Source organism: Dipteris shenzhenensis, chromosome 10, assembly GCF_047967505.1.
Source record: "Dipteris shenzhenensis isolate YYH24624 ecotype China chromosome 10, Dip_SZ_1.0, whole genome shotgun sequence".
NCBI lineage: Eukaryota > Viridiplantae > Streptophyta > Polypodiopsida > Gleicheniales > Dipteridaceae > Dipteris > Dipteris shenzhenensis.
The window spans coordinates 40,045,965-40,063,195 of NC_141605.1; the positions used below are offsets into that span (position 1 = coordinate 40,045,965).

Below are 17,231 nucleotides of genomic sequence, written 5' to 3' on the forward strand. Positions count from 1 at the left end.
CGCATCTTCACTATCATTTGAAGGGTAGTGCCATGTAGCTCTCGAGATTGCAAAAGGATAGATCTTCTTACATTATTGATTGCAATGCATTTTGACCATGTCATGTATCTCTCAAGGTCATGAAATAGGTGAAATTGTAGCTTAGGGGTGTGTGTAAGGGCAACAATCTACTTTTAGAGATGCTTGTGTGAACACATGAAGGAGGTGACTAGGTTCAGTGTGAGTAGATCTTGTAGGGCTTGGTTTTATGAGTACTACTAGTATTTTAATCATCACGATGGTTGTTTACTCTTATTGGTAATATTTGTACCCTCTAGATGGTTATAGGGCTTGGTTTATGCGTGTCATCAATAATTGTATCCTCGAGATGGTGTTTACTTCTTTTGCTTTTAAGGGTTGTTTAATCTTACCCCCATTTTTTGTTAGTAAAGGCATTCTAAGAGATGACCAAGACAAATTTTCTTCAAAATGTTGGGATGTTACTCCTATGACAATGCCACCCATAAAAACTATGGCAATTGTGGTGGGGTGAGTTATACATTGAGCAAGCGTTGGCATACTTTCTTTTTTTTTGCCCTTCCTTTAAAGCATGATTTAGGGTTGAGTATGTATGTCTTATTGAAAGCATTTGGCCTTGCCTTTGTAGTAAAAGTTTGATGTTGAGCTCACTTAACCGAATCACAATTAAGAGGTGACAATTGACTTGGTCACACCATGTCAACCTTGGCCCACCACCTAGCTTGTAGTGTCTATGTAGTAGCCTCATGGGACCCCTACAGGCCAAGTTACTTTTCTTGGAGGTTGGGGATGGTGTTGACCAATGATTTAGAATGCTTGGGTCATAGGTATAAGCCTACCAAATGCCCTACTTGTGCTGCAAGCATTGGTCTTCTGCAAGGGACCCATCACGTTCACATGATACAATGTGGCGAGGTTGTCATTCTTGTCGCCATGGGAGGGTAATGGTGTCAGGAGGGCTGTCCTTGAGTAGTCATTGTTACTTACCCTAGTTTTCAGTGCTTGCATCATAGGCATGATGGGGGTTGCCATACATTGAAATCTTGAAAGCAAAGGAAGGAAAGTTGGTCCAATAGTCCAACCCTCAAGGCACTTTGGTGGAGGAGAAACCGAGCAGAGAAGGCTCGATTCTAGCATAACGATCCCTATAAAGGTGCACGTAAATTCAGATTGAATTGAATCGAGTTTCTAAAAAAAGCATTCCTATATGCAATGATTGGTTTTGGGTTTATTCTCGGGAATCATGGGTTGATACCAAGTTGGAAATTTAAAAGGACAAAGGAAGGAAGGTTGGTTAGATGTAGAGAAGGCGAGATTCTCGCATAATGATCCCTAATAAAGGAGCACGCAAAATTAGATCGACTATTGAATCGAGTTTCGAAAAGAAAACCTTTGATACACTGATTGGTTGGGTTTATTCCACGGAATCATGGGGGGATGCCAAGTTAGAAATTGGGAAGGATGCGAATCCATGCAAAGGTGCAAAATGGATATGAGAGCGAGAGAGAGAGAGAGAGATGGGGTGAGGATTTGAGAAAATAGTTTCTCATAAGGATATGCTGAAAAGATTAGGATTTGAGAGAAGAGTGTCTAGGAGGGGGGATGATGAAAGATGCAAAAGGAAATGGGTTTATTCTGGGGATTAAGGGGGTGATGCCGAGGTGGAAAAATACCCAAGCAAATGCGAATATGGGGGGGAGGGTGACGTGGAGCGTGTGACATGGAGGGGACACGTGGAGGGAAAAGGGGGAGACACGTGTAAGGAGGACGGATACTAGCATATGATGTTAAAATGTCAATGTACATGTTAATGTTAATGTAGCATTTAATGCTAAGAGAAGAGGAGAAGAGAAGAGTTCCTGTTCTTCTTTGCTTTCTTTGTTTAAATTTCTGTCAAAGCTTTTCTGAAGAGCTCCGCCATCGCCATAGCCATCGCCTCCAAAGCTTTTTCTCCATCGCCATGGCCTCCAAGCTTCATCTCCTCCAGCTTTCCCCTCCTCCATAGCCTCCGCATTCTGCCTTCTCTCTCTTCCCCCCCCCAATTTTCTCCCTTTCTCCTCTTCCCCCTTCCCCCTCACTATGCCTAAGCGTAAGGACCCCTCCCCCTCTGCTTCCTCTCAATACGTCCGCATGCAGTCTGGATCCCCCACTACCTCTTTCCGTCGCGAAGAAGAGCACGTCTTCGATGAGCTCCCTGTCGCCTCTGTCGTCGATGCATCGCGATCCGAGGGACTCGATATTAGCCAGTTTCAGCTCGTGTATACAATTGAGATCCGATATAAGCAGGTAGGCTGCTCGAATTGCAATGGTGGCCGTTTTGAGTGTGAAGCAAATACAGTCGTTCCATTGCGTTTGTTTTTTCCCAACGAATATCACTGTCCTATCTTCAATTTAACAACTCTGGTTCCAAGAAACCCGCTTGCCGAAGGCGCAGACTTCCTGTTCTCCTCTTGAAGCCCCATAGCCTTCCTTAGTGCCTTATATGTACGCTTTGGATTTATCAATCTCTCTCGTATTATTAATTTAAACGCAATTGAATCGGGGAAGGCTGATTCTACAGCTCCGTTTGATTTGTGAAAGACGATTAGTATTAACTAGGAACGCTCCCTGAGTTCTTAGGGGACATGAGGTATCAACAAGTCGGGCGCAGGTATTTATAAATATCCTTTCATAATTACGCTCTGTTGCAACTGCCATGCGTGAAGTTACCGAATGACTGTTTGGTGTGCCAGCTTTACATATGACATTTACACATGACAATTACTTGTTAGTTTGCCCTGTTCTGGGGACCGCTCTCCTCTAAGAAGTGAAAAGGTGGTTTACATTGAGAATATAGAGGTTAAACGGCCGCAAATATGTATCTTTTAGCAGAGTTTCGTAGGCCCAAACGACCCAGGTCTTAACTTTCAGCTTCATTTTCAAGTTTGGAGTTGCCGCACAGCCTGTTTTCTCGTCTTCAATTCGTCATTTGGCTTTTACAGCTGGAAGGTTATGATCGGTTATACATGCTTTGTTGCACTCAAATGGTTTTGCAGTTTGAGTGGAGACTTGTCAAGAAGGCTTCACAAGTTCTAATGTTGCATTTTGATTTAAAAAAGCGGATCTTGATTGAAGAATTGCAGGAGAAACAAGAACAGGTATGTTTGACATTCGTATGAGGATTGCCAGCTCATTCTTTTGTGCATCTCATTACGGGTCTTCTGATTTGAATTTCAAGGTAAAAGAGTGGCTTCAAAACCTTGGCTTGGGAGAGCATACCGGAGCTGCAGTGGCTTTTCAAGGTCACGATGATGATTATGACTTGGAGGATTCTCATCATTCTGCCTCTTCACGAAGGTTTATTGTGTCTGTAGTTCATTGTATCTGAATTCACAGTCTTGGGAACGTTGCAAGAAGTTGATCAGCTGATTTGATGCGTGTACAAACAGCTTGGTTCTTCGATTGGTGTTCGTTTCAAATAATCTTGGACGTAATAATGGGTGCAGATTGTATGACTCTGACAAATTTTCACTTTTATGCACACAGAGATGTTCCATCAAGAGCTGCTTTACCAGTTATTCGACCAACTTTGGGGCGTCTGTCATCTGTTTCCTTGAAGGCTATCTCAGCAATGCAGGACTATCTGAACCATTTTCTTGGGAGCTTGGACATTGTCAATACTAGGCAGGTGAGTGTTAGTTTCCTCTTCTGCCTCCGTGTGACATGTGGAGCAAGAGCTTGTAATTCCACGGATGTGATGGAAACAATCGACTCAAGGGATATGTTGTGACATGAATCACCCGTCAGCCAAAGGTGGCGAAAATCGAGCATTGTGAAAGGAAACACATATGAGATACATGACACATACGGTCACCAGACAAACCACAACTTACTTTCAAAAAGGGCTTGATAAGTATAAAACTAAGAGGAAAGGAGAACTGTAAATTAAGCTATGGAAAAAACAGGACACTAAGCTTTTAGCTTCAGAAAAATTAATAGCGGACCTGAGCACGGATACAAGAAAGAACCATATTAGTAGTAACTATGGTCACTTTGCCCACGTGCATAAAATTTTAGAGCAGCCACTTGATTAATCACTTGCAGCCATATTGTGAAATGCCAAGGGCGTAGCGAGTTCCAGACAAGGGAGGAAATACCACAACCGACCAGGCCAAGTTTCAGGCAATGGAGAAGCCCCATCAAGACCAACTGAAGAAGGGCAGTCTGGAGTCATACAGGCTGTAACCTGGAGTATGCTCAACCATGACTATAGAAATTAGTCGCAACCAATAAAAAGAAAACCAAAGAATTAGTTGCTCAACCATGACTATAGAAATTAGTTGCAACCAAAAAAAAGAGAGAATGGCTCAATGAAGTCACATGGATTACTTCATGTCTATAAAATGAAGGGAGTGAAACTACCAACTCGAAGGGGATTACAGTGTACTGAATTCTCCTTTAATATGCTAGCAATACTTTGACAATCTATTGATCTTAGGCAAGGACTTGCTAATCAAAAAGTTCAGCGATGTGAGGCACTAGAAATACATTGTTAACTGCAACTTTGTTTCAACATCTCTAATCTGCACTGCCATCTTTCTTTTCAAAAGAACGGATAAGCTATAGCAACTACTAAGTTGGATTTAACCTTTTCTTCATACTCAACCAACCATCTCGCTCCCTTATATTCTTCTAAGAAACTCATTCAGTAGAGAGTGGTTTGCATATAATGGCTGCACCATAGAAAGACGTCTATACTAAATATACTTACCTAGAAATCGTAAATCATCCAACATCATCAGGAGAAACATTTTCAAGCGCACTCAAGTTTTAATTCCTTCTCAATCTTGCCTAAAGAGACATGATCACGATCTGGGTATGATCAATTGTAGATTGAATCTGAGGTCGTATTAATGATGACATTTCAAACTCAATATTGCCATTATGAGTTTGAAAGTAAATTTTTGTCAACCGATGCACACGCCACATTCATGAACCTATGACTTGATGTTATTTTTCTGGATGAAATCTTGATCTATAACAGGTCAGCCAAGCATTCAAAATTAATTTGCAAATTGCTTGGAACCATAACTTATAAACAATCAGAACATGATGTTAGAAATGACCCAACATAGGGTACGCACAGCGGAAGACTTATAGTAATGCCCAGGAGCTCACACAGTGTGCGTGTGGGGTGTGGAATCACAAACTTCTTTACTGAATGTGCGTCACATAGATTAGATGTGCAGACTCATCAATAGACAATGAACCAGCCAGATAGAGAAACCAAAATATATTTCCGTCCAAAAATATGGACACAATACAAAAGATACAGATTCAGAGTCCCACCAATGTTGTGGTCGTTTGATCTTACCACAAGGTCCTTCTCCTATCAGCCAGTTATCTCTAGACTCGAGTCCGCGTGCTCCTTGTCAAGCGTCTGTAGACTTTCTGTTCTGTGTGTTCTTCTCCACCCTTATTGCCTGTGAATTAGCCTAGGTGGGCAGCCCCTGAAACCGGCCTCTAATCACTCAGAGGGCAGTGGAACTAAACCTTTAATCACTTCAGCACTTATTTACAGCTCACAAAGCATATATCACAACCATTAACCATTGCATGATCACCATTTGGCATTTACCCATTTGTTCACAAACAAAACCACTGAAAAAGGGATGGAGGCTAGAATGCCCCTGCTCAACAAACATAGACAAGTGCACTCGATTAGCCCCAAACACCGTGGTGCCCCTTTCGGTATTTCTTTATATTTCACAGTGAAATGATTACAAGATGCATCTGGGAGACCTTCCCTGCGACTGAACACGCAGCCCCAATTCCAGCCCCAATTCACTAGGCCTTCGCAAGGCTTTCAAGCATAGAACACCATCACATAAGTGCACTTAACCCATAGGCTCAACCCAAAGGCATTCTCTTTTCCGAGTGCAATTCCATTGGCTGTCCAGATGCAATCACATTGCACCCCAGCTGCACTCTCTTTGAGTGGTTTCCAGATGGCATTCACAAAGCTTTTCAAAGCTTCAAAATAAAATCAGCAAAGTACCCAACCAAAGAATGACTCATGTAGCACTACCTGGGCACCTGTGAGCCAAGAAAGAGGCGGCACACGAGGCCAACTAATAGCTTATGGCAAAAAGAAATTGCAGCAGCAAAATCACAACTCACCAAGCCCTGAAAACTCGAACCAAGTCCTCAATTGCCAAGAGGACATAGTAGCCAATGCCCAATTGCATTCTCAGCCAAAGAGGAGTGCAAAGGCATGAAGAAAGAGCATTTACAAGAGCTGACCAGCAAGAATTCCACTGAAAAATGCGAAAAGAAGCACTTCTGTCGCGAAGAAATGGGAGTTCTTGGGCTCAAAAGAAGCGTGCTTCAGAGAGGAATGCATTGAGAAGGTTTTGGAGAAGTTTCATGGCTAGAATGTCCTCCAAAACTGAGAAAAACCAGTCAACCAGCACGTGGGACCACTTGAAATTCAACAGAAAGCTGAGCTTTGCAAGAGGAGAGGCCCAGGAGGCGGTAGAAGCAAAAAGGTCCAGAAAAAGCCACTTTTGCAAATTCGACCAGCAAAAGAAGTGCTCAGCTCTGCCCGTACTACCAAACGCACGGAGGGAAAAGCATATCACTACGAAGGGGAGGCAGAGGGGAAGCCATCGGGCCAAACGGAAGTCGAGGAATTCAAACGGAAGTCGAGGAATCCAAACGGGTGAGGAGTTATGAAGAAAAACGGAATTCAGCTGAAGGAGGCTGAAAAACCAGTCCAAAATCTCAACAAAGGGAGAAGGTGAGAGAGAAAACCACACATGTGAAGTTTAGAAGGCCCAGGAAGGTCCAGGAATGGCAAAGGAGCATGTAGAAGGCACTAGAGCCACCTGGAACTTTAGGGGGGGCCACTGAAGGTACATGGCCCTTTAGGGGGCCCATTAAAAATGCCACATCATCATTTCCCAACAACCACTCTTTTAATTCTTTGGAATGCCTTTGGGCCTAGGGATTAATTACGCTTATGTGCTAGGCACCATGCCGCGTTTAATAATTAATTACAATTATTAAGCCCATGCTTGGACTTTTAAAACCAAAGTTGTCACGGTCTTGTAGTACGTTAAAGTACTTAGAATTTCATGCCCCCGTGACATACCCCTCTCTTGAAACAGCAAACCACAGTTTGCTGCCCCAAAACACAGGAGTAAGCATGAAGTATAGTATAAAAGAGTATACAAGAAAGCCGCAGCTATAGTATACAGAGACAGTGAAAATATGGCTAGGAGAGGCATGCATCCATCCATATACACTACTCAAAATCTATGTGATCCTCGGCGATCAATAGTCAAGATGCATCAATATCATGAAGTCTCACAGCAGAAATACTTTCAGCTCAGTATCTCGGATAAAACATACAGTGTCATCAAGCGACCTTATGAAATCACGGTGAGCTTGTCTGTACTGAGGGAGTGGAGGTTGCTACCCCCTCTCGAACACCAGGTAATGCTCCAGACGCTCGCTCTGCTGAACTACATGTAGGAGCCCGGACCGCAATCAGCTCTAACTGGAAAGCATCAAGGTAAAGCTGCAATATCCCAAGTGAATCTGCCAGTTCACCTTCCTCCATCCATTTCGCATCAAGTGATGGGTAATTTTAAAATTTGACCAAGTAGCGATGGATAACTTTACCCTTGAGCTTCCTATCTCTGTGTGCCAGAATCTGCTCTGGGACCAGAAGTTCATCCTGTTCTTCCACTTCAGGCTGCACCTCATTAGGTAAATCCTCGAGAATATCTCCATGATATTGCTTTAATAAGCTCACATGAAAGGCATTATGTATCTTCCAATGCGGAGGCAACTTCAGCCTGTAAACTACCACGTTTATCTTTTTAGAAACTTGGAAAGGACCATAGTAACGCATGTTCAGCTTTGTGTACAACCTTTCCTTGCCTTTCTTATTTTTCAGCCTTGCCTTTTGAAAACGCAGCAAAACCCAATCACCTTCTGTGAATACCGATTCCTTGCGGTGCTTATCTGTTGCTCTTTTCTGCTTGTCCTGACTTCTTTGCAAGGCATATTTGATCTTCTTGTAAGCCTCTTCAAAGAATGATTAGCTTCGAAGATTTTCTCTTTTGTATGCAAAATGGGAGGTATCTTCCTGGCACCTTCCACTATTTCAAAAGGTGCTTTACCTGTGGATGTGTGTACCGTATTATTGTAAGCATATTCCAGCAAAGGCAAATAATGCTCCCATTTGCTTTTGTGGTCTGAGACATAGCATTTAAACATATCCAAGATGGTAGAGTTTTCCTGCTCCGATTGTCCATCAGATTGAGGGTGAAAAGATGACGAAAAATTCAGCGTAGTGCCCATATTTTCAAACAGCCCTCTCCAAAAGAGGCTGGTCATCCTCGGATCTCTATCACTGATTATGGATTCAGGCATCCCATGATACTTGAAGACATGTTGCAGAAACAATTTGGCCATTTGATCTGCTGTAATTTTCTTTCTTACTGGCACTTGTTTGCTAAACCTGCAAATTATTGTCCACAATCCATCATGTCCAATAGAAGTACGTGGAAGATCAAACACAAAATCCATAGCTATGCTTTGCCATGGTCTATCCGGAATTGGCAAAGGGTGTAACAACCCAGGTGCCTTCTGCCTGTCAAACTTTACTTTCTGACAAACCATGCATGTTCTCACATATTCTTCCACATCTTTCCTCAAAGATGGCCAATAAAAGTATTGCTCCACTGCTGTAATTGTTGCTGTAATTCCCCTATGTCCTGCATATGGAGGAGCATGACTTTTCATTATCACTTTCTGTCGCATCTGATCAGTGACACAGAGTCGTCCATGCATCAAAATGAAACCCTCTTTCAACATATAGTGATCATGCCTTTGACCATCAGAAAGCTGATCATAAATAGTTGAAAAACCAGCATCATTAACATATTGATCTTTCATCACATCTAACACATTGTTGTAAGCAATGCTGACTGCTGAAACATTGGGTTTCTTGGAGACTGCTTCAGGCTGTGGTTTCAGCCATGACATTTTTGTTACCCGGCACATGTACAATTTGAAAATGAAACATTGAGAGGAAGTTAGCCCATCTCATGTGCTTTTGAGATAATTTTCTCTGCGTGAGAAAATATCTAAGTGACTGATGATCCGTCTGCACATAAAAATCAGCTCGAAGAAGGTAATGTTTCCATGTGGTCAAAGCATGTATCACTGCTAACATTTCCTTCTCGTATGTCTGCAAGTACAATTCAGCATCTTTGAGAACTCTACTCTCATATGCAACCACTCTGCCATCCTGCATCAAAGTGCCTTCTATGCTGTTCCCACATGCATCACAAGTTACAGCAAAGGGTTTTGCAAGATCTGGCAAGATAATAACGGGTTCAGAACACAACTTTTGCTTCAGCTCTTGAAAAGCTGCATTTTCCTTTGGTCCCCACCGAAACAGTACAGCTTTCTTTTGTAAAGCATGCAAGGGAGAAGCAATTTCTGCAAAGTACTTTATAAACCTCCGATAGTATGAACACAACCCAAGAAAGCTTCTGACTTCATGCAGATTTTTCAAAATTGGCTAACTCCTTATGGCCTCAACTTTTGCAGGATCCATCTTGACTCCATCCTTTGACACTATATGACCAAGAAAATGAATCTCATGCATAAAGAACTCACTTTTCTTGGTGTTTATTAATAGCTTGTGTCTTTTCAATTCTTGAAACACAATAGTGAGATGTTTCGTGTGCTCCTGCTTATTTTTAGAGAACACAATGATGTCATCAAAGAAAGTGCCCACAAACTTTCTGTGTGCTCTAAAAATTCTGTCTATCATTCTATTGAAAGTGGTAGGTGCATTCGTCAAACCAAAAGGCATCACAAGGAACTCATATAAGCCAAATGAAGTGCGGAAGGCAGTCTTGTAGACATTTTCAGGCGGTATCCTTATCTGATGGTATCCACTTTTAAGGTCAATACGACTGAACATTGAGGAACCTTCCAACTGATCTAATATATCATCAATGCGTGGAATTGGAAAACGGTTCTTAATTGTGACTTCATTCAAAGCCCTATAATCAATACACATTCTCCAACTGCCATCCTTCTTTTGCACAAGTAACATAGGGGAACAGTAAGGAGAATTACTTGGCTGTATTAATTCCTTTTCCAAGAGTTCCTTCACTTGTGACATTATCTCTTCCTGTTGTGCCTTACTGACACGATAGGGAGGTATATTAGGCGGTGAGCTTCCTGGAATTATATCAATTTGATGATCCCCGGGGTCTTGGGAGGTAATTCTTGAGGAAGTGCATTTGAGAAACAATCCTGAAAATCTGAAATAAAAGCAGCCCTTTCTCTATCTAAAGCAGAAAGAGTAGAGCCTTCCTGAACTGGTTGGCTGTCCTCTTTGACAAAAATCAAGTACGCTGAAATATGACGCTTTATTACATTGGAAATACAAGAAGTTGAAACTACAGGGGATGGACTCCCCTTTCAACTTTACATCAAGTACATGATTTTTGCCTCTATGAGTTAAAGAAATCTTCTTGTTTCTCATTTGCACATCAGCCCCCACCCTGTACATCCAAGGCATCCCAAGCAAAGCATCACACTCTGGCAAAGGCATAATGTAGAAGTCCTCTGCATCCTGATATCCCTGGATATGCATCCTCAACTTGCTAATGATAGGAGTGACAGGTGTGTTGAGTTCAGGGTTGGCCATATCACACATGCCGAATGGCCCCATTTCCTCAGGCTTGATTGCAAGCCTTCCTGCCATGAAATTCGCCTTTGCCCCAGAATCAAAGAAAAACAACCTTGTTTATCACCATTCTTATCATCATCTGACCTGTCTCTTTTCTTGAATGGGCAATCATAAGAGCGGTGTCCCTCTCCTTTGCATATAAAACATTTGTTTTGCTCCGTGAGTGACTTTTTCTCTTCATCAGATAACTTGGTACGGGGCTATTTATTAGGCTGTCCACGCCTTTGACCAGCTTTGAATTGGGCTTTTCCTCCCTTTTGAAACGGTCGTTTGCCATAATTTTTATTTTCAGATTTGATGTCCTTATCTTGGTGTTTGGCAGCCCGTTTGTTGTCTTCTTTCTTACTGTCCATAAAGCCCACATTCTTCTCCTGCATCCATGCATATGCTGTCCTTGCATTCTCAATTAATTGAGTCATAGAACCCACCTTGGTTTTGATGCAATAATCACGTAGCTCACTAGGCAATCCACAACAGTACCTCTCTATTTGCTCTTTCAAAGAAACATGCCTGTAAGAGCTCAATGGCAGCAAAACATCCCAAAACCTCTTGGTGTAATCATCAAGATTCTTGCAAAGTTTGTATGACAAGTCATGCCAGTGTGAAAGTACTTCAACTTCAAAAGTTGGAGTAAGCCAAGTAGAAGAGAACACTTGCTTAAATTCCAGCCAAGTAGCAGGTGCATCTCCATGAAGCATAAGGTTGGTGTACCACTTAAGTACATTGCCTTTTAAAAATGTGGCGACCTTCCTCATCTTGGATGCTTCTGTAAACAAACCCCCAAGAAATGCAGCATCAAACTGTTGAAGGAATGTGAGGGCTTTGTACTTGTCCTGTACTCCATTATATGTATCAAACTTGACATGAGAACCACCATCCTTAAATTCTTTATATACATTTGATATTGGCTGTCCCAAAGATGACTGTATATTTGCAGCATTCCCTTCACTAGGGAGAGCCATGCTTGGCTGAACATTAGGCATGGGAGCATATGCTGTGGCTTGCATGCCTGGCTGCATTCCCACATTGTCATACATGGCTTGCTTTCTATGCCCAATGGGTGGTGAAATCAATATAGCATCAAAGATAGAATTTGTACCAAAATATTCAGGTTGCTGCCTCAAATATGGCTGAGGTGGTTGAGCCACATTTATGGACTGCACATTATTATTTTGAGGAGTAGAAGTACCCAAACCAAGGCCTTGTGTTGGCTGCTCATATTGTGGCACTGGCTGTACTTTTTGTACCTCTTTCTCAAGTGCTCTTTTGGGTGATCCCTCTTTCTTGGAAGTCACTTTTTGAGTCATTTTTGATGGCTGTCCCTCATGGGAAACTGATGCATGAGTGTACGGTCCGCCATGAGAAGCCGATGCATGTGTGTACTCACTCTTTCCGTGCTTGTGCTTTCTTGATTTCTTCTTCTTCTTGGCATTTGTTTGCACAATCTGAGCCAAATTTTGAGCCAGTTGAGTCAAAGCAGTCACTGCACTTGCAAGCTCTGCATTCAACATAGTAGCATCATCTGACTCACTGCTAGAACTAGTATCACCGTTGAGCTCAGTTGTAGCTTCATGTGTGGCCTGCTCAAAAGGCATTTGTTGTGCTCTCTGCAGCTGTACACTAGCTGGATCATTAAGGCTTTCCTGTCTTCTTCTTTGAGGACTTGTGGAGCTCTCTTGCTCATGGGTACTCACCATGTTTATGGTTGTAATATTCAGCTGTCAAAAAGTGCAACAAAGATATCCTTCCACCAAACTACCGAGGCCTACCTCTTGAGAAAGAGTGTGTGGTTCCCGGCAACGGAACCAATGAAACCGGCCTCTAATCACTCAGAGGGCAGTGGAACTAAACCTTTAATCACTTCAGCACTTATTTACAGCTCACAAAGCATATATCACAACCATTAACCATTGCATGATCACCATTTGGCATTTACCCATTTGTTCACAAACAAAACCATTGAAAAAGGGATGGAGGCTAGAATGCCCCTGCTCAACAAACATAGACAAGTGCATCCGATTGGCCCCAAACACCGTGGCGCCCCTTTCGGTATTTCTTTATATTTCACAATGAAATGATTACAAGTTGCATCTGAGAGACCTTCCCTGCAACTAAACACGCAGCCCCAATTCACTAGGCCTTCGCAAGGCTTTCAAGCATAGAACACCATCGCATAAGTGCACTTAACCCATAGGCTCAACCCAAAGGCATTCTCTTTTCCAAGTGCAATTCCATTGGTTGTCCAGATGCAATCACATTGCACCCCAGCTGCACTTTCTTTGAGTGGTTTCCAGATGGCATTCACAAAGCTTTTCAAAGCTCCAAAATAAAATCAGCAAAGTACCCAACCAAAGAATGACTCATGTAGCACTGCCTGGGCACCTGTGAGCCAAGAAAGAGGCGGCACACGAGGCCAACCAATAGCTTATGGCAAAAAGAAATTGCAGCAGTAAAATCACAACTCACCAAGCCCTGAAAACTCGAACCAAGTCTTCAATTGCCAAGAGGACATAGTAGCCAATGCCCAATTGCATTCTCAGCCAAAGAGGAGTGCAAAGGCATGAAGAAAGAGCATTTACAAGAGCCGACCAGCAAGAATTCCACTGAAAAATGCGAAAAGAAGCACTTCTGTCGCGAAGAAATGGGAGTTCTTGGGCTCAAAAGAAGCGTGCTTCAGAGAGGAATGCATTGAGAAGGTTTTGGAGAAGTTTCATCGCTAGAAAGTCCTCCAAAACTGAGAAAAACCAGTCAACCAGCGCGTGGGACCACTCGAAATTCAACAGAAAGCTGTAGCTTTGCAAGAGGAGAGGCCCAGGAGGTGGTAGAAGCAAAAAGGTCCAGAAAAAGCCACTTTTGCAAATTCGACCAGCAAAAGAAGTGCTCAGCTCTGCCCGTACTACCAAACGCATGGAGGGAAAAGCATATCACTACGAAGGGGAGGCAAAGGGGAAGCCATCGGGCCAAACGGAAGTCGAGGAATCCAAACGGGTGAGGAGTTATGAAGAAAAACGGAATTCAGCTGAAGGAGGCTGAAAAACCAGTCCCAAATCTCAACAAAGGGAGAAGATGAGAGAGAAAACCACACATGTGAAGTTTAGAAGGCCCAAGAAGGTCCAGGAATGGCAAAGGAGCATGTAGAAGGCACTAGAGCCACCTGGAACTCTAGGGGGGGCCACTGAAGGTACATGGCCCTCTAGGGGGTCCATTAAAAATGCCACATCATCATTTCCCAACAACCACTCTTTTAATTCCTTGGAATGCCTTTGGGCCTAGGGATTTATTATGTGCTAGGCACCATGCCGCGTTTAATTACACATTATTAAGCCCATGCTTGGACTTTTAAAACCAAAGTTGTCACGGTCTTGTAGTACGTTAAAGTACTTAGAATTTCACGCCCCTGTGACAGCCCCTGCCAAGCTTTGTCTGCAGCACACAGGTCCCCTTGGTCCTCCTGAATGTAGGCCCCAAGATAGCTGTTCCACTGCTCCAACCTGCTTGTGAATGGCTGCTCCAGAAGGTGTGATGATCTCAGCACCTTGCTGCCCTAGAAGACAGCCAAGGTCCAGCCCTTCCTGGCTAAGTATGCAGCCCTTGTTGCACTCTCTCACCTCCTGTAGATAGGCCCAGAGAGTAGGCTTCTTGCTGCTCCTTTCTGCGCTGGAACTGCTGGCTGGCTGATGTGAAATGAGGCCTGAGGCCTCTGCTTTTATAGGCCCCAAGGCCTGCTGTTAAAAACCGACCAGCCTGCCCTAATCTGGCCGACCAGACTGTGGCTGGTCCAGCCCTTTAAGGGCTCTAAAACCGGGGCCCTTTGGCCCACACTTCTAGGGCCTTTGGCTCTCCAATCTAGGCAAGGGCCCAGCCCTATATAAGGCATGCCACTGCCCACTGGCAGCCCCATTTGCTGCTCCACCAGGCCTCATACAGCCCCGTACAGCTTTGTACCCTGTTCCATACACATGCTGATGTCAGCGCCACCTGTCCTAGATCTGCACAGCCTTGTACCCTGCTCCGTACACTTGCGCTCCTGACCCGCCTGTACCGCGCCTTTGCTCCAGGCTCTCCAGGATGCTCTTGAGCAGTGCTGCCCACATGACAGCCTTGCTGCTGTCCATGTGGCAGCCATCTCTTCACTCTTGGCTGTGAGGTGCTGCCATGTGGCAGCCCCCTCTCTTTCTTCTCTCTTGGGCACATCCTGCCCTAGGTCTTCCTCCCCCACGCTGTCCTCATTTGGGGGCTTATAGATGGGGAAGTGACCTTTCCAACACATGAGCCTTTCACCAAACAGGTGATATATAATTTAGGGCATATAGCTTTTGAGGATTTGGATGGGTTTAGAAAACCTTAAGGTGATGTTGAAGATACCTTTGAACTTGGAGAGATTAATCTTATCCTTTACATCTGTGTCGGAATGCAGAACACCTTTAGGTTCAGTTGACTTTACAGTTTGAATATATTGTTGAAAAGCCAACACTGCACTAAGATCTACTAGTACTCCTTTATATTCAGTAAATTTTTGGCATCAGGACTGTTACCCCTAGGATCATTAGCATTTGGAGAATCCTTAGCTGTGTGAGCTGCCAAACCACTGGAATGAAAGGCTTTCCTAGTAGAGGACATGAACCCCACTGGGTCAGCTTCCATTAGATCATCGTCTGAATCAGGATCTGCTGCAGCCTCCATGTGTCTCTTCTCCTCTTGAATTTGGCATCTCCTAATCTGATCAAATCCTCTGTTCATAGTTGAAGACAGATTCTGCAGTCTCTGGTCTATTCTCTGATTATTCAGCACTATTTCATTAGTCAAATCTTTGAATACTTGGAGCATTGGTCCCATGCAATTCTGAATTGATTGATTGGAACAGATTTGAATCTGATCATGATTATAGGTCTCTGTAGGAGTTGAATCATTGCCTCCAAGCTCCTCCCTACAAAATGAAGCTTCAACCTGCTCACCATCTGATGTACCCAATCCCTGAATTGCAATGCCAGCGGCCATTTCATCCTCATCCATTTGGGGTCTGAATCAGTCATTGATTGCTGCTTCATCTGGTTGCTAGACTTCCTCGTAGGCATCATCAATTCTGAGAACTATTCGTTCTGCTCTAGAATTCCTCTAAATCCCTGAATTAGAGCATAGTACAGATGCGATGATGGAGCCTAAACAAAGAACAAATTAGGTGGTTTTCACAATTATTGGAACTTGCTAGGAGTTGGAATAATCTGACGATTGCGCCTGGCAGTAGAGGAAATTGGACCAATTACAGGATAAGACAACTGGACGGCCTGGATACATGGTACACACCTAGTGGAAGACATTGCGATGTGCTTTATCCTATAAAACTGGAATTTAAAGCATTACTCGATGAAATCGCTTCATTTCCAGATACTTGCCTGCGTCAGTTTTCAGCCCCCTTGGCAGGGCAGACAGATCCGATTGCCAAATTACTTGGTACAGCTCTTATAGATGAGATTGCTAATAGGGACCCCCAAATTGAATTTGGGCCAATTTATGCGGGGGCGGAATCTGTGAAGGCGATTAAGGTATGTAAGAGGTGGGGGCAGAAATGTCTGATTAAGGTATGTTATGACTGATGGGAGAGGCGAATTCCAGAGTTTTCTTGGCGGTGGCTTCTTCGAGAAGCCTCGGACTCCAGAAGCTTCTTGAGCTGGGTATAAAATGAGGAGGGGGGGAGGGTCGTGCAGAAAGGGGGGCCTGTGAGGCCTCTCCAACAAAAAGGAGGAAGAGAATAGGAGAGAAGCAGGGAGGAGGGAGAGAGCAGGAGGAAGAGGAGGGAAGGAGTGAAGCGGGGGAAGGAGGGAGTGGGAGGTAGAAGAGGAGGGAAGGAGGGAGCGGGAGGCAGAAGAGGGAGGAGGCAGAAGAGGAGGAAAGGAGGGAGGAGAGAGTGGGAGGCGGGAGCGCGGAAGCGCAGGTGAGAGCGGGAGGCGGAAGCGCATGGAGCAGGGAGGATAGATTAGATAAACGACTAGATTAGATAGGTTAATTCCGATTAGATTAGATAGGTTAATTAGTTAGTAGCTTAGGTTAATTTGCAATTAGGCGTGTCGTAACTAATTAATTAATAGGTTTTAGCTAGGAGAAGCGATTAGAAGAAGGATAAACAGAGGATTGCTATTAGGATAAATAGATGAGATTGCTATTAGAAGAAGGACAAACAGAGGATTGCTATTAGGATAAATAGATGAGATTGCTATTAGGATTATCCAGTCAGATTATCCCATCCTTGTGACTAGGCTAAGAAAACATGAAATCAGCAGTAGTGCTAGGAAAAAGGGAAAATTGATCCAATTTACAGGCAAGATAATTCCGATTACCAAAAGACTTGGTATGCCACTCGTCAATGATATTGCGATACAATCTCTCCTATTAGGCTGGAATTTGGATCAATACTTTGGGGGATCGCAGCAATTACGATAGCTTGCCTTCATGA

At 43.6% G+C, this 17,231-nt stretch overlaps 1 protein-coding gene across 2 annotated transcripts in view; it reads left to right on the top strand.

Moving 5' to 3' along the window:
• The first annotated feature begins 1,908 nt into the window (after positions 1-1,908).
• PLDP1 (phospholipase D P1) overlaps positions 1,909-17,231 on the top strand; it is a 117,588-nt gene continuing 102,265 nt past the window's right edge. For both annotated transcript variants that reach the window (XM_087380233.1, XM_087380234.1), the window contains exons 1-4: positions 1,909-2,304; positions 3,054-3,155; positions 3,236-3,354; positions 3,544-3,685. In XM_087380233.1, coding sequence (XP_087236359.1) covers positions 2,098-2,304; positions 3,054-3,155; positions 3,236-3,354; positions 3,544-3,685 — 570 coding nt within the window. In that variant the 5' untranslated portion in view covers positions 1,909-2,097. The remainder of the gene's footprint in view (positions 2,305-3,053; positions 3,156-3,235; positions 3,355-3,543; positions 3,686-17,231) is intronic.